The sequence below is a fragment of the Notechis scutatus genome, chromosome 4, assembly GCF_049901735.1.
Source record: "Notechis scutatus isolate UNSWTSFEM ecotype Mainland chromosome 4, rNotScu1.2, whole genome shotgun sequence".
NCBI classification, from domain to species: domain Eukaryota; kingdom Metazoa; phylum Chordata; class Lepidosauria; order Squamata; family Elapidae; genus Notechis; species Notechis scutatus.
The window spans coordinates 40,934,703-40,958,238 of NC_142012.1; the positions used below are offsets into that span (position 1 = coordinate 40,934,703).

General features: G+C 33.0%; 1 protein-coding gene across 6 annotated transcripts in view; it reads left to right on the plus strand.

Annotated features, from left to right (window-relative positions):
- Positions 1–22,616, plus strand: part of MICU3 (mitochondrial calcium uptake 3) — a 69,949-nt gene extending 47,333 nt beyond the window's left edge. For 3 of the 6 annotated variants that reach the window (XM_087963198.1, XM_087963199.1, XM_026667092.2), the window contains exons 9-15: positions 1,077–1,172; positions 3,620–3,720; positions 4,311–4,482; positions 8,165–8,273; positions 14,936–15,093; positions 17,649–17,719; positions 18,666–22,616. In XM_087963198.1, coding sequence (XP_087819324.1) covers positions 1,077–1,172; positions 3,620–3,720; positions 4,311–4,482; positions 8,165–8,273; positions 14,936–15,093; positions 17,649–17,719; position 18,666 — 708 coding nt within the window. In that variant the 3' untranslated portion in view covers positions 18,667–22,616. Of the gene's footprint in view, positions 1–1,076; positions 1,173–3,619; positions 3,721–4,310; positions 4,483–6,767; positions 6,869–8,164; positions 8,274–14,935; positions 15,094–17,648; positions 17,720–18,665 lie in introns of those variants that run through there. The other 3 variants (XM_087963197.1, XM_087963200.1, XM_087963201.1) reach the window with 3 other exon arrangements.
- Positions 22,617–23,536: the final 920 nt, after the last annotated feature.

Consider the following 23,536-nt stretch of genomic DNA (forward strand, 5'->3'; position numbering starts at 1 on the left):
TGAATCCCAACACTGATCATTTCTATCTTGTTCAATCTCAATGATTCTCACCAACCATTTGTTCAAAGACCAAAACAATGACAGGTTCCTGTATCCAAATGATCTCGTGATTGCAATCTGGGTGCTTGGCAGCTGGCTCACACTTATAATGTGAGCATCCTGCAGCCACATGATTGCCATTTGTGGCAATGCAAACTTAGTTTTAAATTGAAATGTACATTCTCTCTCTCCTTCTCTCTCCCTCCCTCTCTCCCTCCCTCCCTCTCTCTCTCCCTCCCTCTCTCTCTCCCTCCCTCTCTCTCTTTCTCTCTCTCTGTGTATGTGTGTATTGAGAGGCTATGCTGGCATCTGATGAATATTCTACCAGTATTTATTATTCAACCAAAGCTGTAATAAGAGATGTTACTAAATAAATAAAATTTAAAGTCCTTAATATAATTCTACTAGATTATTTTAATAATTTTTTAATCAGATGTATTTCACATCAGGCTCCTATCAGAAAAATGCATGGAACTTGGCAGTCATAACTGGCTGAAAGATAAGCCTGTGCAAATCCTTTCTAGGCCAGGAAGAAGTTACAAAGCTTTAATAGCCTGAACGTAGTTGTTTCAGTGATTTTAAGAAACATATTTCCTAGGTGATCCCACAGATAGCGAACTGACCATTTAAAAAATTTGCACAACCTGACAAAAGGCCAGTTGATTTTAATAAACCGTAAGGGTCCCTTTCTTTGGAATTGATACACATTACTATTTTTGCCCCTTAAACATATGGGAAAATGCATAATTTGAAATTAAAAGACAAAAAGAAAATGTTCTTTCTAATTGTGTACATCTACTTAATGCATAATAATAGTCTTTCAGACTTCCTTTTCCATCTGTATGTAATTTAAAACTGAATGGTGTAGACAATTTTAAAAAGTTATTTCTTTTTAAGAAATCATATAATTGTGAAAGTATATGATAACTGAGGAAATGGTTCTCAGACTACTGCAAAGATGTTACAGTGTACAGCTGTTCTTCCTGACTGATTTTTTTTCCTCCCTCCAACATCTATGCATTTTCAAAATTCTACAGGTGCTCAAAACAGCTGGAGACGATCTTTTTCCAAGAAGCTATTGGGACACTCTGAGACGTAGCACAAGTCAGGCTCTCTTTTCAGACCTCGCAGAGGTATAATAAAACCTCTGTACAGCCCATAAATGCCTTTCATTGTTTCCCATGCAATCTTGTTTTTCCTCATTGTAAATATTCTGTCTTTAAAAATATTTTTTGTCTCCCTTTAGGCTTTTTTTTTTCATTTGTCCCTTAGCATTTCTTTGGCACCTGCATTTATTAAGGATTTATCATTGGATTCAGAGTGTTAGTCTTTTGAGCTAGGGTATTTAATCTTCACAATGACGGGATTAATATTGTGTCTTGTACACCAGAAATATTTGATGCTTATTTAACTTGTGACATAAAAATCCATAAGCATAAATATTCTTCCCACATACTTAGAATTAGACTTTACATTTGAAGGTTCAGAAGCCCCCTCCTGAGCTTTATTAGGGCTTCAGATCCTAGGATATTGGCCTAAACTGATAATCTTCTATGGAACAGCTGGTAATAAAGCTGCATCCAAGCTAAATTCAAAAATTTTGGAAACTTTTCCACATATATAAGCAGCCAGGAGCAGCTTCTGAAGAAGCAATGCAAACCTGGGTAACAATATACCGTATTTGCCGGCGTATAAGACGACTTTTTTGCCCTGAAAAAAATGCCTCCAATTGGGGGTCGTCTTATATGCCGGGTCGTCTTATACGCCGGCAAATAGTAATTGGGAAGCACTGCGGCTGCCCGCGGCTGAGGCACTTTTGCGCACCGTGGAAGCGAATCCCGTGAAGCCGAAAGGAGCAGCCAGCCTTCTCCCAGCTCCCAAGGAAACGCAGGCTCGCACCGCCCGAGCTCCGCTGAGGTATCTGGCTGGGGCTGTCAGGAGTTGTTACCGCTGGCGCGGCTCATGCTCTCCAGTCCCGCGTTGCCTCGGGAAGGGAAAGGCAAAACCAGGAGCCGCTGCTGCCATTGCAAAGCGCCTCCGCGGCTCTTCCTTTTTGCCTTTCCCTTCCCGAGTGCACAAAAATGTGCACACACGGTGCACAAAAGTGCCTCAAAAAAAAAAAAAAGTGCAAAAGTGGAAGGCGTGCGGAAGAGAGGGCGAGTATATAACAAACTATATTTTGAGTAGAAATGTTGGGGGTCGTCTTATACGCCGGGTCGTCTTATACGCCGGCATATACGGTAGTCATTTGAAAAGAGGTTTCTCCTTCTACTGGAAACCATCTGTAGAATAGAATAGAGTAGAATAGAGTAGAATGGAATGGAATGGAATGGAATAGAATAGAATAGAATAGAATAGAATAGAATAGAATAGAATAGAATAGAATAGAATAGAATAGAATAGAATAGAATAGAATTCTTTATTGGCCAAGTGTGATTGTAGCAAATAATAATAAATTCATATTTTTAACATAGCCTTGACAATGCAAAAAATGTTCTGACAAAGGAAAAGAAGATGAGAAGAAAAAAGGAAAACTAAATAATTCAGTCCCAGTTCATAAATAAGAACCCTTACAGCTTATAGAGGTTATGAGCTGCTCAATAAGTCCTGCATGAGATAATCACCATGTATGATCTTGTTCTTACATAGCGGTTGTCTTGATGACTTCAGTCCTGAGAAATGCAAGTTCTAAGCAAGAGAAAAAATATTACTCTGCTCTCTCCCCTCTTAGAAGTAATGCAGAGTACTCTGCTACAAAGCAGAACTACTGCAGTTTGCTATCAAAAACTACATCTGGATTCTATCGCTTATGAAACTGAAAATTAATTAATCATGTATGAAAAATCCATGCCTGGTTATTCACTACCAAACTTGTAAACAGTAAATTTAAATCAGAGATTGTGAATTTATATTTTAATCTATAAAGCAGCTTCTTGTAATCCCAACTTTCATTCGTATTTGAGGCTTTTCTAGATAACATTTTCACGTATATAGATTTTTCAGAGACGCAGTTAGATTCTTAGGTCCAAAATCTGATGAACATCTAAAATAGACCTGAATAAATTTATTTCCCCAACAAATTCATTTTTCATTTTTTATATTAAATAAGCAATTAAATAAAAATCATGATTTATCTTTTTAGCATATTTCAGTTTAAAAATAAAATATCTTGTTTATTTCATTTCACATAATTTCTGTTTTTATCTATCACTGATATATCCTTACATCAGTATGTTATCTTTGTTTAATTGAGACATTAACAGATTATTTATATGATCTGTGAGCAAGATTAATTTTTATTTATTTATCAAATTTAGAAACTGTCTGTCTCACTTTCTAAATGGCTGGGCGATTTACAAATACATTGTAAAATGTATTTTGTAAACATTAATATATTAATTACTAACCATATATAATTAATGCAGTATATTAATTACTAACTGGTTTTGTAAAATATGTATTAGTTTGAAGGACATAATGATATTTTTAATAAAATTCATTGTTAATATTTTGAGTTATTTTTGTTTCTAAAATTTCTAAAATTATGCATTGAATTTATTAACTGCTAATGTGTTTGAAGCGTGCAGATGACTTTACCAGTTTACAGTCTGATACTACATTGCTGATACATTTTTTTGGAAAGAAAGGAAAGGCCGAGCTTAACTTCGAAGATTTTTACAGGTGACTTTATTTTATATTTTGAATATACATCATGTTTTTATATATGTCTTATATTTTTGGAAAGTATTTTTCTGATCTTGAATAAAAAGAAAAAAAAATCTACTTGGATGAATTTGTTCCTAATACAGAAAAAAGACATTTTAGCATGAAATGTAGAAAAGCCAAATTAAAGAGGCTATGTAATAGACATTTTTCAAAAAATAAATTCAAATAATTATAGCAGTACTAAGAGGAATATGGGCCCTAGTTTTTAGCAGAGAAATTAATTATGTGAATTATTCATAGAGAATGAAATAAATAAGTGATTACAACCTACAATATTGATTTCCTACAATATATTTACAAATTCAGATCCTTCAAGCATTCTTTAAAGGAAAATACTTTTTTTAAATATGTTGTTTATCTTTTATTTTGATGAATTGGTGTTTGAAAAATATCATAGCTGAATATATTGTTGCTAGTATTTTAGTCTCTGAATTAATGGTAGAAATTATTCTACGGCAGAATTTAAACATTAGAGATATTTGCTATTACTCCTCTGCCTACCTCATAATCTTTAAGACTTTGATATCAGTATTTTCATAAACTAGGTTTATGGACAACCTCCAAACTGAAGTTCTTGAGATAGAATTCCTTTCCTATTCTAATGGAATGAACACCATCAGTGAGGAAGACTTTGCTCATATACTATTAAGATATACAAATGTGGAAAATACATCAAGCTATCTGGAAAATGTGCGCTGCAGTATCCCAGAAGAACAAGTAAGATTTCCAACAAGAGCCCCCAGGCCTCTGCAGAATTTTCATAACCATATTCTTTTTAGCATCTCAATCTTGTTATTTATTAATTGGAAAAGTAAACTTTTCCTAACTAATTCACTTTCAGATAGATATGCTTAAATATGAAAGCTACAATTCATTCATAGTCCAAGTCTGAAGATGCATAGTGCCCATATGTTTCTGATTGACAGTAGGAAAGGAATGTGGGAGAGGAGGGAAATTAGTTTACGTTGAAAGAAAAAGTAATTGGAATCTAAATAAAAGCATTTCACCCTAGAATATGTTAAAATACTTTTTTTAATGTACAAAATTCTAGAATGCGTTTGCTTATTTCCCCATTAAATAAGTGCAGATGAATCTTTTAACATGTTGACAGAAAAAAGTTGTCTTGCTGTATTCTGCTTATTACATTATCACCAATGTCAGTGAAATGCCTTTAGGTTAAACATTGGCAATAATGTTTTCTCCCAGTCTAGCCAGCCAACTCATAACATATAATTTACATAATTCTCTATTTAATATATCAGATTTTAATGGAAGAACTCTTATTTCAGCTAATTACTCTGAATTATTTTTCTTAACAAACTATATGCAAAAACAACACATAGCCATATGTTTTATATTTTATCATTTAGCAAAATGAATTGTCAAACAATATTATAATCAAATTCAAGTTCAATCAAATTACAAAATCAAATGGAATATACATCTATAAAAGGTGTGTAGCAAAATGAAGCACTTCATCTTGCTGATTGCTGAGAGCCAGTTTGGTGTAGTGGTTATGGTGCTGGCCTAGAAATTAGAAGACGGTTGTAGGCCTGCCTGAGTCAGAAAGATGGCTGGATGACTTTGGGACGGTCGCTCTCAGCCCAACTTGCCTCATAAGGTTATTGTTGTGGGAAAAATAGGAGGCAAGAGTTTTAGACATCTTTGCTGCCTAGAGTTATATATAAAATGGTGGAATAAACATATAGTAATCAATGTTATTGAATGATACCAATAATATTTTTACCAATATTTTAAATCCCATTCAGACATGTCCATTTCTCACAGGTCCCAGCAGTTTTCTTGACAAGATTTTTCCAAAGTGGTTTGCCATTGGTTTCTTCTTAGGGCTGAGAGAAAGTGACTGGCCCAAGGTCACCCAGCTGGCTTCATGCACAAGGCAGGGTATATGGACAGTCTCCTGGTTTCTACCCTGATGCCTTAACTACTAACCAAGCTGGCTCTATTCAGCAGTTAATAGAAGCTAAAACACTGAATAGCTAACATATTTAGTTACTCTTACATAGATATTTCACTTGCAAGTAAGTTAAAGTGTACTATTTATTATTAGATTTATTTACTGCCTATTTCACCACAAGGCAAGTTAATACTAGATACAAACAATTAATGAAACATTGAAAGGAAATATAAATAAACAAGTGTTAATTATAGGAATAAAGGAGAGAGAACATTAATAGATTTTTCTACTTCCTCCAAGGAATCAGAGGGAGTAAGAAGTGGCTGGTAATGTGTCTTTGTTTTGCCTCAACAAGATAAAATTTCAGCAGTGATAACTCAGAAAACAGGAGATGCCACATGAGTAGATTGTGAAGACTTCCATTTCCCTGAAAGGCTTGTTTGCAGTATATTATTGCTGTTTAGTTTAAACCTCATATTTCTATCAAGAGATCAGTATTCCCTGCTCTGTATGTGAGATCAAATGTTTACTGGCATAGGTTAATTGTTGCTGTTTACATTATTTTTATCCTACCTTTATTATTCTTTATAAATATCTCAAGGCAACAAACGCACAGGATATATAACACTCCTTCCACTATTTTCCCCACAACAACCACCCTGTGATTGGATTAGTTTAAACCTGGTGTCTTAACCATTAAACTTACTCTGTTGTTGTGATATATATGAACTCTGTACCTGCCCCTGATTAGGCAGCCTCAGCATAGATGTTAGACAATAAGTTATCATAAAGATTATCCAACTAATTCAGAAAAGGGATGCTGGTAAGCAGAGTAGGTGATTGTCCTGGCCTGGTCAGTTTGTCCTAGCAGCATACATTCAACATCGGCATATTGTGTAAAAGAGCATGTGGCCAGCTATTTTTATCAGATCTGTACAGTTCTACATGATCAAATTTTGCTGTAATGTTTGTAAAACCAGATACACTTTGATAAACAAACAAAATAAAATAGTAGAGTTAGTTACATTTTGATGGGAATCAATAAGCTAACTAACTCTACTGTTTTATTTTGTTTCATCTACAGTTAACCTGTGGAAGAGCAATAAAGAGAAGAGCAGAGAAGAGCAATAAAGATGCTTAGGGGACTGGAGGCCAAAACATATAAAGAATGGTTGCTGGAATCGGGTATGTCTAGTTTAATGAAAAGAAGGTTTAGGGATGACATGATAGCAATGTTCCAATATCTCAGGGGCTGCCACAAAGAAGAGGGAGTCAAAAAGCACCCAAGGACAGGACAACAAGCAATGGGTGGAAACTAATCAAGGAGAGAAGCAACTTAGAACTAAGAAGAAATTTCCTGGCAGTTAGAACAATTAATCAGTGGAACCACTTGCCTCCAGAAGTTATAAATGCTCCAACACTGGAAGTTTTTAAGGAGAGATTGGATAACTATTTGTCTGAAGTGGTGTAGGGTTTCCTGCCTAAGCAGGGAGTTGGACTAGAAGACTTCCAAGGTCCCTTCCAACTCTGTTATTCTATACTATTCTAATTCTAGTAAGTCACGGGTGTCAAACTTGATTGCGTCACATGACGTATTGCGATGTATAGCACCAGTTTGACAACCCTGTAGCAGGTGAACAAAATAGGATACAGAACACATAGGCTGAAAAAATAGGGAACAATGATAAAGATGTACAGTAAATGTTTTCTCTTAATTCTGATAATCAATTGCCATCACATATCTAGGAGATAATCCCTGTCTTAGAATTGAATTGGCAGTACTAGACAGAAATTATTCTGAAAAGCCTATATCAATAATAATGCATATAGAAGTTGGGTTAATAAGTGAAAATGAGAAACACGTTTCAGTGCTTTATATGGTACAGAAATTTCTCTTCAAAATCATTTTTACAGCAGGGTATTATATATTTCCTTGTTATACTTTTATTATCTTTTAATAAATCATAGCCAGTCATAAATGCCTTGTTATTACTGCATTAAAAATAAAATTTACAGATAATAGATTTTGTTGGTGTTGATCCATGCCAATGAATAATTAGACAGCATAATAAACTTTAATTTAGCTGTATATATTATTTCTGAAATGAATAAAAACAGCAACGTAGATGCTATTAAATACATAGGCTTCCTTAACTTGCTATAAATTGTACTCTTACTGCTTGAAGGCTTTAAATATATATATATATATATATATTTATATTTGTATTATATGTAATATATATACATTATATATAATGACAGATAAACATTATTAAATATTTTAGAATGTATTTTAAAAAGACAAGAGACAGAGAAATTGTTTTATTGCTACCATAGTTTTTCCTGAGACAGCAGTGCAGCAGTGTTCTAATAAGTAAAGGAAGCTAAATTGCCTGCTTCTTTTTTATACAAAACTTTTGCAAGACAAAGAAGGCATTATAGCAACTATCATCTTGGTTCTAATATTACTTTATTTCACAGGGTATTACATTTGATGAATTTAGATCCTTTTTCCAGTTTTTGAACAATCTGGAAGATTTTGCAATTGCAATGCAAATGTACAATTTTGCAAATCGTTCAATAGGACAAGGTAAGACTGTCTAATGTCAAGATTTTATCCTTTATATTTATTTATTTATTTTTCTTATTGATCACATTCTTATTTATTACATTTGTGTTACCCAACTCCAATGACTCTTGGCAGTTCACAACTAAATTAAACTAAAAGAAGGAATATACAGAAGTACCCAATTAAAGTAAAAAGATAGTGAGAATGAAAGGATCTTCATACTTTCCCGCCAAAGACTTAGGCAAAGAACCAGGTCTTCATGATCCTTCTAAATAATACCAGAGTAGGTACCATCCAGGGCTTGGAGGAAACCTCATTCCAAAGGCAGGGGCTGGCACAGAGAAGGTGCGTTTCCCAAGTCCTGATAGATGTCAATCTTGCAAAATCAAATTGTCCAAGGAAATATTAATGGAAACAGGGAAACAGTTCCTCAAGCAACCAGGTCCTATGCCATGTAGGGCATTACAGGCAGTAACCAGTACCTTGAACTGAATAATAGAAGAGAAACTCATATTTTTTACTTAGCTGTCCACATTTCTGCATCAAATGCTTCATTAAAAATAGAGCTTGATCTAATGTATTGGGGTGGATCATTGCCTCCATGGTGGATACCCATCCCGGGATTTTTATATAATGTTTATTTTTAATTTCTTCCCATATTCATATTAGAGAGTCCCTTAGCATATGTCTATAGAAATATGTATGGGCCTCACTTCTGAAACTCCACATGAAAGCACACCACCCCGCCTGTAAATCGTATCCCTCTAGAAATACAATTCTTTCATTTCTTAAGTTTACCCATTCTTTAATCCATGTTAGGCCTGCTACTTTATAGTAAATTTCCAAATCTGGGAGTCCAAAGCTACCTCTGCTTCTATTATCCTGCAATGCACTTAATTTTATTCTTGCTCTTTTGCCCGCCCACACAAATTTTGAGATTATTTTATTTAGCTCTGCGGCTTTGCTCCGCATTTGGAAGGCTGCCCACTGGGTGGTCGAATGCATCAAGAAAGACACCAACGCAGGTTCTATCTTGGATGAGCTGCCCCGATCACAAGTTCGGGAAGCTCTTTTATTAAAAAACACACAGTGATACGTCACAAGCAGTGAATTCTATCCAATCATTAAGTTACATGAGAAGGAATATTAGTGCACACATAGTAACATCCAATTACAGTGCATGGTCAGTGTGAAAGGTACAAGGTAACAAATCAGCGCCTACAGTTATTCGCCCATGATGACGTGTTTCTTGATTGATGATCTCTGTTCCTGGTACGCTTTCAGCCTACGTGAGGCCTAGAGGCCTTGAGGCCTGGTATGTACCAAAACTATAGAAACTAATTTATTACTGCAAGCTCTAAAAAAAAATTCTTGTCTAATTTTACAGAGATCGTTTGAAACAGATAGAGTAGTTTTGGTGGAATATTAATCTTAATGGCCGCAATTCTTCCTAACAAAGATAACTGCATTTTCACCCACCCTTCTAAATCTTTTTTTATTTGTTCTAAAACTCGTGTAATTATCATATTTTATTGATGAGCATCTTGCTGTCAGCCAGATGCCCAAATATTTAACTTTCTTTGTAATCTGCAATCTGTTCCTTTCTCTAATTCCTTCTTCTGTTTATCTGTTAGATTTTTAATTATTATTTTAGTTTTCTCCTTATTAATTGTAAGGCCAGCTACTTCCCAAAATTTTTCTATCTCCTGTATTAATTTTGGTCCCGTTTCCAATGGTTCTTCTATGAAGAGTACTAGGCAAACACTTGGACCTTATATTCTTCTTGTTTTATTTTAAGCCCTTTTATCTCCCGATTCGATCTTATTCTTATTAGCAGAATCTCTAATGTCAGGATAAAGAGCAGAGGTGACAATGGGCAGCCCTGCTGTATTCCTTTCATTATTTCGAATGGATTTGTACATTCCCCATTTATTATTATACTTGCTTTCTGGGAGGAGTATATTGACTTCATGTCTTCAAATCTATCTCCAAATTTCATTCCTTTTATCTGTTGGATCATAAACTGCCAGTTGACCTTATCAAAGACCTTTTGAGCATCCAAAAAAACTAGGGCCTCCAATAGTACTAATTCAATTGCTTCACCTATGCTTTTGTAGATTTCTCCTGGTAATCCTTGGAGTTTTATTACTTTTTTGTCTCTGAATTGCTTCCCTTAATTCTTCTATTGTAATATCTCTATTTAACATTGCCCTTTCCTCTTCTGTTAATACTGATATACCTTTTCCTTTTAGGTAATGTTTTATTTTCTCGTCTGCAATCTATTCTTGTTTATAAAGCTCCTTAAAAATTATTGCGCAATCCTTTTTTTCTTATCCATATTGTTTTGTAGATTCCCCTCCTTGTAACTTCTGGATTATTCTTTTTTCTCTTTCTTTTTTTAATTTATAGGCTAGCCATCTCCCTGGTTTATTTGCATTTTCAAAATGGTTTTGTTTTATAAACTTCAAATTCCTTAGATTTTTCTCCTGTTCCAATATATATAATTTGTGCTTGGCTGGGGCTCTTTTAGTTTCAATTTGCTCATCCCCCAGTTTACCTTGTAGTTGGGCGTCTAAATGTTTAATCTCCTCATGTAAAATATTATATTATTTCTCTTTTTCTTTTTTCCTCTTCCCAGTATAGGCTATTGTTAATCCTCTTATATACACTTTCATTGTATCCCACAAATTCTGTAGTGACGTATGATGTTTCTTATTATCCTTAAAATATAATTCTAATTCTTTTATAATTCATTCAATATATTCCTTCTCTTTGAGAATTTGTGGGTTCAATGTCCATCTCCCTCTCTTCCTTAGATCTAGGAAGAATGGCCAGATATGAAATTTTGGACCCCCAAGGAACATTAAAGACTAACCAGGAAATAAAAGATCTGGGACTAAATATAGACTGGATGCCATACCTTCAATTAAAATCAAAATATAAAAAAGACCAAGAGTAATTCGGAATTGAGATAGAACAAAATCAGTTAGATAAATTAATGGCAGGTACAGATGAAAAATTGATATCAAAGATACATAACTATTTATTAGAATACGATTTAGCAGAAGAAATAGTGAAAGGACTAATGATAGCGTGGGCCAGGAATTTGTGACATAATATAGAGCTGAAGGATTGGGGAAAGGACTGGTGGGGAAATTATACGATAACAAAATCAGCGTCATATAAAGAAAATCAATATAAAATGTGCTATCGGTGGTATCTAGCCCCTTTGAGATTGGCTAAAATGTATCCTAATTTAAGCCCAAATTGTTGGAAATGTAAACAATTACAGGGTACCTTCTTTCATGTATGGTGACTATGTCCAAAAGTTAAGAAATATTGGACCAAAATACGAAAATGGTTAAAGGAAATTACGAAAGTCCAAATAGAATTTAAAGCAGAAATATTTTTCCTGGGAATCATCAAAGGAAATTCTAGGAAAGAGATAAAATATTTAATCCTGCATATAATAACAGCAGTGAGATTAGCATTCACACATTGTTGGAAAGGAGATTCTATGCCGACAGATAGTTTAATTATCAAAAAGATTTTTGACTGTGCAGAGATGGACAAACTTTCATTAGAATTAAAAGAGAAAGAAGACTCAGTTTATTATATAGTATGGGAAAATTGGTATCATTGGATAAACAATAGAAATAAACAAATAAATAAAGAATGTATAATTTAGAAAGATAGAGGTATATACATAAGAACAAATAGGAGTATTAAATTCACACTGGAATAACAGTTGAAATGTAAACGTTATCAAAATGGATTGTAATATACACAACACTTTCATTTTAAATATTTGTATTGTATTTTTTATTTTAATGTTTTAAATTTTCAATAAAGTTTTTTTGCTATTAAAAAAAATAGATCTTGAATTCTCATGTAATGTTAGAAGTAACTGTCTTCTTCTCATATCTTCCCTTTCCAAAAACATAACAAATATTGCATGTTGTCTGCTAATATTTTTATTATATTCTAATAAATATATGCAATATAAAAATGGTTGGGTCTTCTTAATTGCTTTTTCTGCATAGGAATGTTCTTTGCATAGAATTAAATAGACCTAATTCCTTTCAAGTTAAATGACCATATTGTAATGCAACAATCATGATTAAACATTCTGAGGTGGTTCACATCAAATCTTACATTTGTACATTTCCCCTTGCTTTTTGGTATGCATATAGTGAAGATTCCAATATTTTTTCCCTAGGACTATTTAGATAAGATCATATTCAATTCTATAATTAGAAATTTATGAAATTTATAGATATGAAGGCAACTTACAGTATTATTCTTTTTTATAATTTTGGACCAATTTTTATAAAATGATATACTTTATTCAAATTCAAAAGCTAGATTCTGTATCCATGAAAAAAAAATGATATCAATTTTTAAATAAGTTTTGTGTGTGAGAGTATTTGTGTGTGTGTGTGCATGTAATAATAAAATATTTGGCAAAGATTTATTTGGTGCATATTATTAATATGGTAATAGTAACCACTGATGAAAAATGTGAACAAATGGAAATGTTTAGCATCGATAAATTAGAAAGCAAAATTTAAAAATTGGAAATTTGTACAATTTAAGTAAAGGTTAAATATAAAAGTAAAATAATATGTTTTTAAATAAAAATGTGATGATAAATGGAAGTAACTATTGTGAATCTATCTCATTTAGTAAACAAATGGGAGAAATTATGCTTACTTACAGGCTGAATCTCTGTTTAAAAGCTACAAAAATCTGTTTAAAAGCTACAGAAAGGATTAGGTTCTTTCCTACTAGCACTTTGATGCCAACAATTATTAATGGGCAACATCAATTAAAATGTATTTGAGTGCTCCGCCATCAAAAATTAAAACTAAAATATTTTGCAGTTGTTAGTAACTAACTTGGAATTACAGACTAGCAGAATAACCGAGTTGGAAGGGATCTTGGAGGTCTTATAGTCCAACGCCCTGCTCAAGTAGGAAACCCTATACCAGGGGTGTCAAACTCGCAGCCTGCAGGCCAGATGCGTCATGTGCTGGCCACACCCATTCCAGTTTAGCGAAGGGGGGAAAGTTGCCATATATCACGTGACAACAATGTTGACATCGCAAATTTGACATCTGTGCCCTATACCATTTCAGACAAATTGTTGTCCAATCTCTTCTTTAAAATCTCCAGTGATGGAACACCACAACTTCTGGAGGCAAATCATTCCACTGATTAACTGTTCTATTATAATATTATAATTATATATAATATAATTCTATTATGTTATAATATTATAATTCTATTGTAATTACATTGCATAACAAATTGTTTATGCTAAATTAAACTAATTTGAAGAAAAGAATTCATCAATTTTCTTATTTAAGAAAAAAGAAAATTCCATAGCTGGTGATTCTGCAACAATTTATCTAAAACATTAATATTAATATCAAATTAATAAAACCAAAATAATACATTTAAATATCCTGATTATATCCAACGCAATCAGTGGTTAAAATGGTTGAAATGTTGCTAAATGCATTGATTTAAAGTATCACTAATATAATTACAGAATTGGGAATGAAACTACATGTCAAAATTTGAAAAGAAAAAAAAGTATTTTTGCATCAAAACTAGCTTGATTTATTCAAATTGAATTCTGTTTTTTCACTTCTATTATGGGGGGAATGACCTTGAGAGACCCTGAGAGATGTGAAGAAGAGATGTTGCCTAGGGAATGATCAGATAAAAGGGGACAGGGTAGCATGCAACTACATAACAGGCAGAGAAATGCTAACTGACCAGTCTGTAGAAAGAGACAGAAAGACATTTGTACTTTCAAATTGCAAGATTCTGTAAATGAAGCCTCATAATACTGTACAATTAACTCATCTGCTCTGTTTCATGTCCAGTCTATCTGGGAAGGCTGACAATTAGAGTGAGTAGACTGGCTGGGTTTATTCAGCAAGCTTAACCAAAATATGAGTTTGTTGCTTTGGTTTTGGCCTAATAAACTGTAACCAGATTGTTGCAATTTGTAAACCATTACATAAAACTGAAAGCTACTACAAATGTATCTATAGAGCCTGTTTGCTTTTACTCTAAGATGGCTCACTTATCAATTATTGAGTACATATTCTTGCAGCAAATTCTCCATCACAGTGGCAGCATGCTGCTGGGATAAGCAGAAACTGCATTAGAGTATTTTGGCATTCAGAATTTCTAGTTTTTAAAACAACTCTATATCACCAAGAGTGGGGACCTGGGATAAAATGACTTTGTACATGACCATATGGTCCAGTTACTGGCCTGTCCATACTTTCTGCATGAAGCCTTTGGTTGAACCCAGTGCCATGTAGTAAAAAAATGTAGAGGCCAGGAGACACTGTTTCTCAGCTACTCTTTAGACCTTGTTGAATATCAATACCTTGCTCCATCTCTTTGTCAATTATTACGTAAACTCCTATGACTCTGTATTGACTTAATAGTATACAGAAAGTTGGATAGTTTTAAAATGGGGCAAAATTTCAGGAAAAACTAGAAACAGAGGATAAGAAAAAAAGAGTTTTATTTCTCTCCAGGTCTCTGATTAACATTATCACCTTATGTACGATAAAAGTAATTTTTGTATATTTATCATGTAATGCTATCGCCAAGACATCTAGTTTACTTCAGCCCACTAATTTGCTTTGTTTCCTTAGATGAGTTCAAGCGTGCAGTATATGTGGCTACTGGTTTGAAGCTTTCACCTCATTTAGTGAACACAGTTTTCAAGATCTTTGATGTAGACAAGGATGATCAACTGAGTTATAAAGAATTTATTGGTATTATGAAAGACAGATTGCATCGAGGATTCAGAGTAAGAATCTAAATTATTGCGTAATCATTTTTATTACATCAGCAGCTTTAAAACTATATCACTGTTTCCAGAGCCATTTCAAAATTATCCTTTTGTTGAAGTTAAAGCTATTAATCATGTATGCTCTAGTTCTATCTAATTAGAGGACTGGATATTTGTTTCTTTTGCAGGCTTAAACTAGAAGCCTTACTATTAATCAAGCTGATCTTCGGCTTTTTATTTAGCAACTTTAATTTTGCTGTTATAATTTATATGTAGTACAGGAAGTCCTGCACTTACAACCACAATTGAGCCCAAAATTTCTATTGCTATTTGCTAAGTGAGGCTTGTCACATTTTATGACCTTACTTGCCACAGTTGTTAAGTGAATCACTGCAGTTTTTAAGTTAGTAACGCCATTGCTAAGTGAATCTGACTTTGTTTGTCAGAAAGTCACAAAAGGTGATCATGTTACCCCAGAGCACTGCAGCAGTCATAAATATAATCAGTTGCCAAGTGTTATAAATTATATTACAAAATTTTGAGCATGTGACTATGGGAATGCTGCAACGATCAGAAGTGTAAAAACTGTCATAAGTCACTTGTTTCAGGGTCATAACTTCTAATGGTCACTAAATGAACTGTTGTAAGTTGATGACTACCTGTGTGTACATATGAAATGCTTTTATAAAATTAAACTAGCTTACTAGGATGGGTTAATAGGACAATTAATTAATTATTAAAATTAATAATCAATTTTGTCACAAATAAATTATACAATAAATTTGCAGATCTTGTGTAATTTTTTAATATACAAGTTTAAATTAGTTAAGACTTGAACGATTTTTCAAAACATCAGTAAACTCTGTGATATTTTTTTAAAAAGACTAATACATTTTATAGTATAAACATTTTAGATTAACAAGTCAAAACCAACAACCTTTTAAATATATGGCTTAGAAATTGATTGGGCCATATACCTGTTTGAACTAAACAGCTGAAACTTTGGTCTATTTTTTTCAGAATTATTCAGTCTAATTTTCTCTTTTTTTACTGGGTCTCTCTGAATCTTTTATTCATTTGCTCCCCTACTTCTTACTAGCATTTTTCCCGAAAGGAGGGAAATATCTCTGGAAGAATGTGAAGCGATGTAACGCTCTTAAGATTAATTACAGTGTCACCCACAGAGTGTTCATATGAACTACTATTTTCATTAAAATAAGGATTATACTACTGTGACAGTATCACTCCTTTTATGTGTGTGATATGATGCTAGTACAAAAGAAGTGGAATTTGCATTAGCCCACCTCTTCTTTTGCTATTTTCCCCTCCTCTTTAACAACAAAAGATACAATTCATTGTTGTTTTTCTAATTTTTAGCTGCTACTGTTTCCTGGCCCACTTTCTGATACTTTGAAGACATTCCGCTTTTCCACATTTTGATAGCTGTTGAGTGAAGTAGAATGTAAGCTATTTTGGGTGAGGCCAACTATTAGAATCAAGGAAGTATATCAAGCAGGATACTTCACGTTTCATACTTCAACTTGATCGGAACCTGAGCTATAAGAACTTTAAAGATGGATTAACTTCACAAATAGTATTTTAGGATTTTGAATTCAAGTGGGTTATTTAGTCCAATCCACGACAATCAGTTGTTAATTTTTCCCCAAATTGGGGTGCCTCTCCCCTTGGCATTTAGAGAGATGTGGCAGACTGTGGTTAGATTGGAGAAGAGGCAGCAATGCAGACGAGTAAAAGGCATTTGGTAATGCCAGTCTAGAAGCAGTGAGGATGAAGTATAGGCTGCGCACTGTTCCCAATTATTCAGTCAAGTAAGAGGAAGGGCAATCCTCTTTTGTCATTTTTTTTAACACACAGGTCCTGCCTGACATACTTACAATTGATTGTTCAAATTTAGTTAACACTCCTTTATATATATTGATAAAATCTCATAGCCTTTGAACATGATGACAAAATTTACTTTATTACACCTTCTACCGCAAATACAATCTTGTGAAGATGCTATATTATTTGTGTTAATAACTAGTAGAAATTTAGAATATTATTGTATTATTATTCTAAATACATGCATATACACGCACCATTCTCTAATTCTGAATAAACATTGTTTTCCTTGCATATATATTAATTGCTTTATAAGTTATTTTGAAGATCACATATCTTTCATTTTGTCCAATATGTTCTACTGCCACCTTGCGTTGTATCAATGAATTGTCCAAGAATATAGTATTAAATTACATGAAACAAGTAAATACTTTCTTGCCTTAAGATAGCAATTTTATATCTTTATTTATAAAGCACAAAGATTCTGTCTTAAATGAAGACTTTAGTGTAAACATTTTGTCAAACTATCCCTTTTCTTTATATAGGAATCTCATGTTTAAGTTCCTTTATACCAGTAGCTGAATGAATATTAAATTCTACAATGAAATTTTACTGTTTTTTTCTATAACCAATAAGTAGCATTTTCTCATGCCACTGTTTTCCTAATGCTCAGTTTTGACTGCCTTTGCATGCTACCTTTCCACGCATATTTCTTTGTCTTCTGCTTTTAGGGTTACAAAAGCATACAGAAATATACCACTTTCAAATCCTGTATGAAGAAGGAACTAAACAGCAGACAATGGTATGTTTTTGTGTAGTTGTGTTCTTGGGCAGTATTTCTAAGATTGCTGACAGGAAGAGTTCACTATTCTCAACTTGCTTTTCAATTGACAACTTTATTAATTAGAGCCAGCCACTTTAGTATTATAAACTTACAATTATATTATAAACTTCAAATTATTGTCATAGTCACTGCCATTCTTTTATTGTCTTTTTGTTTGCCTATCTTAGTTTATGTTCATTACAAGAAAATACTACCTGAACCACTAATATATCAATACAAACTAGCACCTCTATTTTCTCATACTTTTTAAATATAATTATACTATGTAAAAGAACATGTTACACATTTAGTTGAGAAGCTATACAAACAACCATTGGATTTCTTGAATGGTAGAAAATAGTAGTGCCTCACAAAGAATGTATAATTATTAAATTGGCTGTGGAGGATTATATTGAGCAAAAAATGAAAAAAAAAATCATAGTAATTCGAACAAAATTTAACTGAGCTGGTTAGAGATAATCACTTTGACTTTTGCTCTGATTTTTTACAATGATGTTCATTTTTTATGAATTATTTATAACAATAGTCCCCAACCTTTGGGGTTTGGCAGCCTGGCTGGGGGGAGAGAGGGGAACTGGACCGTGTGAGCATCGGGCCACTTGACACACACTGCTTGACTCGCAAGAGCATCGGGCTGGCCCACACGTACATACACGTGCAGCTCAACTTGAGCAAGTTGAGGTGTGCACATGCCAGCCTGTTGTTCATGTAAATTGAGCTGCGCACGTGTCTGCACCAACCCAACACTCGTGTGGTCCAGTTGCAAATAACCCAGAGCCCGGGAGTGGGCCTCAGCCCAGAGGTTGGAGACCCCTGATGTATAAATCTTAATTTTTCATCCTATTTGCATATACAGTAACTGTTACGTAGTGTCACTGTTAATTATATTTTGATTCCCTAATAGAAAGACTTCGCAATGGGTTGAAGACCTACGGTGTTTGCATCATGACTGTAATAGGGAAGCACTTTGTAAAGCTTTGGAAGCACTTTCTGAACTGAAATATGCTAAAGTGAATGCCAAGTCACCACTACTTTTGATCAACATTAATGTTTTTCCTTTTTCTTTTGCAAAGTGACCTCAGACCAAACATTTTTCAGATGAAACAGTATCTCAAAATTCTGGACTATAATTCTTAAAGCACTCTACCTGTATGATTCAAAATATGACTCATCTGCTTTTCCTGGAAAGGATTCATGTGTATATTTTTTAATGTGTAATGTAGTTTTTGACTGGTCATCCGCAGATTTTCACTCACTTTCACTTTCTTCCACCAGACTAGAATTATGATTTAATGTTTTTCCCCAGTGTCATATTTCAATCATATTGAGCCTATGCTAGTAGAGAAAATGGAAATGTAAGTCATTAAATCAAAAAGTGTTTGCAGTTACATGTGAAAATGCTTTAAAAGTTTTTCAGTGCAGAAAGGGCACAGCAATCGCATGATTTGTGCATTCATTACTACATTTACCTAGGAGTATTTTTTTAGCAGGGTGAGACTGTTTCATTTAAATTCATTTAAATGGTTAGGAAGTCCATAAAATACAGATATATTTAGTATTGTATTTATAAGTGTAGTTTATTTACTCATGCCATTCCATTTTTGTAGTTTATTCCTTATGCTGATTAATGTGCCTATACTAATTATAATTATAGAAGAGAAAATATTTCTTTCTAGAGTTATCACAGGAATATATATTCAAAGTATGAAATGAGGTTCATTTTTAAACAAAATCTTAATTGTGTGGATAAAAATTGTATGAATTATTAAGACTTATAGTATAGAAAGAACCTAAGGAGTTTTTAAAGAAAATCTATAGATCATTTAATTTTGATTTTTTTAATTCAATTCTGATGTTTTTCCTTATTGACATTCAAATGAAATCAAAGTACTTTAATTTAATTGATGGTAGCTTTACTCCAGCACTTTACAATAACATTGTAGATTGATCAAAACATATTGATTTTAAATGTTATAATGATGCATAATAATAGAAAATAAATGTATATTTATTTATTTATTGTATGCTGTTCATAAAACAGCTTGGATACTAACAACTGTGAGCAAAATTCTAATTACAAGATAAATTTCTTGCCCTGTCTTCTCCCTACTGCTGCTCCTGTCTGGGCTTCTGAAACCACATATTGTGACAGTATGAGAAATCACCAAAAGCAAAAATCACTATTTAGATTCCAAACTATTTTTTTTGTGTGCTTTCTTTAGATAATCTGCTAAAGTATTTTAGAGTTGGTAAATAAAGAGAATTCGGGTAACTGACATAAAACATACAGTGGCTTTTTAAACTGCTGCTACTTATCTGGTTTTCATAACTGTAAAAGGGATGCGATACCTGTAAAAATATCTAGCCATATTCAGCCACAAAATTTTACTATTTTTTTTTACCTACAAGGTGATCTATCTATCTCATATCTTTATATAAGCAAAGGGATTATAAATATAGCTTCCATTAATACATACCATTAGCTCACTTACAGCTATATATGAGAGTGAGCGTGGTAGGGAGAGCTAGGAAGCACTGTTCATCCATAGCCTCTTTGCCTCGCAAATAAGCCCGGAAGATGGAAGGATAATATTCCTCCCTTATTCCTGCTTTTTCACAGTAGGGCTCTAGCATATCAAGGACTAAAATATTTCTTAAAAAAGCAAAATAATGATAAATCAGGAGCATAAATTATTGAAAACTGCAAGGATATAATTTTGTTTCTTTTAAATAATCAGGAGCTACAATTTTCTTATAGTTCCTGAATACATAAATGCAATGCAATAAATGTGATCCAAGAATTTGTTCAAATGCTTACCATGTCCACACTTCCACTCTTGTAATACTGGTTCCTATTAAATGAATAGAATGTACAAATAAGCAGGGTTAAATCTCATTGCTTCCTTCTGTACTGCCAGTTTTTGAAGGATGCTATAAATCTATGAACCAATCTAACAGAGTAGGGCTAGAGTTATATATTATCTGATAGCCAGCACTGGATTTATATATTATCTGATAGCTAGAAGTCAGATATTACCTATGTCCTTATGCATGTTTTAATTTTACATAGCTAATTATTTAATTAAAATAGAAACCATAATCATGGAATGAGATTTGTATTGGGCTTGATCTAAACATTTTGCTACATGAAGAGAAAATGCTTCAGTGGCTTCTCAATGTCTTAAAAATGTATAAGATAGGAGAGAGTAGTTTTTCAAACTGCACAGAGCAATATGGAAAATGATAAATTAATGATAACTTTTTTTCACCAAACAAGGATATTACCTTCTGTTAAGAACCTCTTATAGGTTAATTGGAATCAATTAAATTAGATGATGCATAACTAAGTTTATGGTGTCATACTGAATTAACAAAAATGTTTCTTAAAATGCACAAACTGAAAACAGAAAAGCCGAGACAGCCTTAAAGTAGCAAATTTTAGGAACAACATAAATGATTTAGGACAAACTGGATACTTGTCCATATTTCAAATAAAGGGATATATTGTCTTGTTTTTAGAAATAAGACTACTGTGAATAAAAACAAGAAAAATGTATTTGAATTTTTCTTCAAAATGTGCATTTTTACATGGCTGTTATTAAAACTGAACAAAGTGCAAAATTAATTCAGACATCATTTTTATTATAATCAGTCCTGTCTATTATTTTTTGTAAGTATATAATATGCTTACTGTATGTTTGATTACTTAGACAAAACATACACAACGTACATAGGCCTGAAAGATGCTCAAGGGTGATTGTTAAATTTGAGTACAGCAGTATATAATGTATATAAAGTATGTATGAAAAATAATGGACAATTCAACACTGAACAGTTAATAATAGAAATGAAGTATCCTCTTGGTTTTTTAGTATAAACATGAAAAATGGCTGCACTGATCTTAGAGGTTGTTGGTTAAGGATGTGTTTTCATGCCAATGACATGTTGTTGACTGAGAATGATTTTCAGAGAATAACAGATTCAAAATATAGTGAGAAGCATAGATCTAAAAATGAAAATAAAGATTATTTCATTTGGCATAGAGAATAAATAAAAATTGCAAAAATTAGAACAAATGTATACATTTGTGCATCTTTGCAGTATGTTTAAGAAACATGGGGAAATGGATGGAAACTTTTTTTTAAAATGAGCTTTATTAATTTTTCAAATAAAATAAAACAACACAGAACAAATTAAAATGTTTTTATAATGACAAATTGTGATTTCTCATTTGTAACATTCTATTGTGCTATATATGTAACTACTATATCATGCATATATATGTTTACTAAATCTAGTGCTTATCTTTCTTTACAAATTACTATGCAATCTATCTTCACTCAATCCATTCATACCAATGTTCCCACACCATATAATATTCTGATAATTCTTTGTCCGTTAAAGCTAGGGTTAATTTATCCATTTCTGCACAGCTCATTATCTTTTGGATTACCATTTCCTCTGATGGGGTACAAGGCTGTTTCCAACACTGGGCATATGCCAATCTGGCCGTAGTCAGTATATGTATATTTTACATTTCTAGCATATTTTTCTTTAAACAATCCTAATAAGAACAATTCTGGTTTTAATTCAGTTTGTTCCCTTGTAATTTCTTCCAACCATTTTTTATTTTCAGCCAATATAATCTCAGAAATATTGGCAGATGGAAACTTTTAATGTCAATTCTCATATAAAGATAGTAGATAATCTCTGATCTGATGTAAGTTATGTTTATTGAAAAAAATTAAACTGAGTGGATAAATGTGGGCTTTTTTCCACATCCTTTATGGAAATGAGATATATGTATAGAGAAAAATAGAAGCTGAACTTGAATAAATGGAATACTAAGAATTTACACAGAGTGTCCTATGGTTTTATGTATCATAGTAAAAATCTAGTCCTTAACAGTTCTTAATAATATTCTGATTTAAAATGGACACTAATCTCACAATCAATACAAAAACTATGAGTTGCGCAAAGACCCATGGAAAGATACATGCTCGGCATTACAAGACAAGATAGAAAGACCTGCACATGTATTAGAGAACAAGCAAAAGTATACAATATCATCAAGGGAAAAAAGGAATTGAAATGGAAATGGGCTGGTCACATAGCAAAAAGAACTGATGGCAGGTGGACCAAGGTGGTCATAGAATAGATTCCACTTGATAAAAAGCATCCACAAAAGAGAACTAAAACAATGGATCAACAACTTCAGCAAGTATTGTGGGCCCAACTGGCAAAAGAAAGCCAAGGACAGTATTGGCTAGAAATGTGGAAGAGACTTTCATCCTGCAGTGGAAAGACAATGGCTAAAATGATTATGACAACCTCAGAAGAACAATATATTACATATTAAACCATGTCATTTATTTTATAAAAAGAAAGCCAAAATGGAGAAACTATCTGAAAAACTATGTAATCCAACCAAACTAGGAAAATCAAAAAGAAATCCCGGACGAAGATACTGGTCAATCATCAAGGAAGCAATATGAATCTCTTCAAAGTAGTCAATAGGAATTTAATAGTGGGTTTTTTTTACAAATTCAAAAACAAGTTAAACTGCTGCCATGTCATAATGGCAACCAGCCATCCTTCACACAATGAATTAACCTATCAATTTAAACTGGTGGTTTTTTTTAAGGATTCAACTACTGTGATTTGCAAACCAAGTGTTGGGCATTTACAGTTCTTTCAGCATATGTATAACGTGTATGTGGATGGATGGATGGATGGCATATATAACTTAGAATAAAGTAGACTGTTACAATTTAA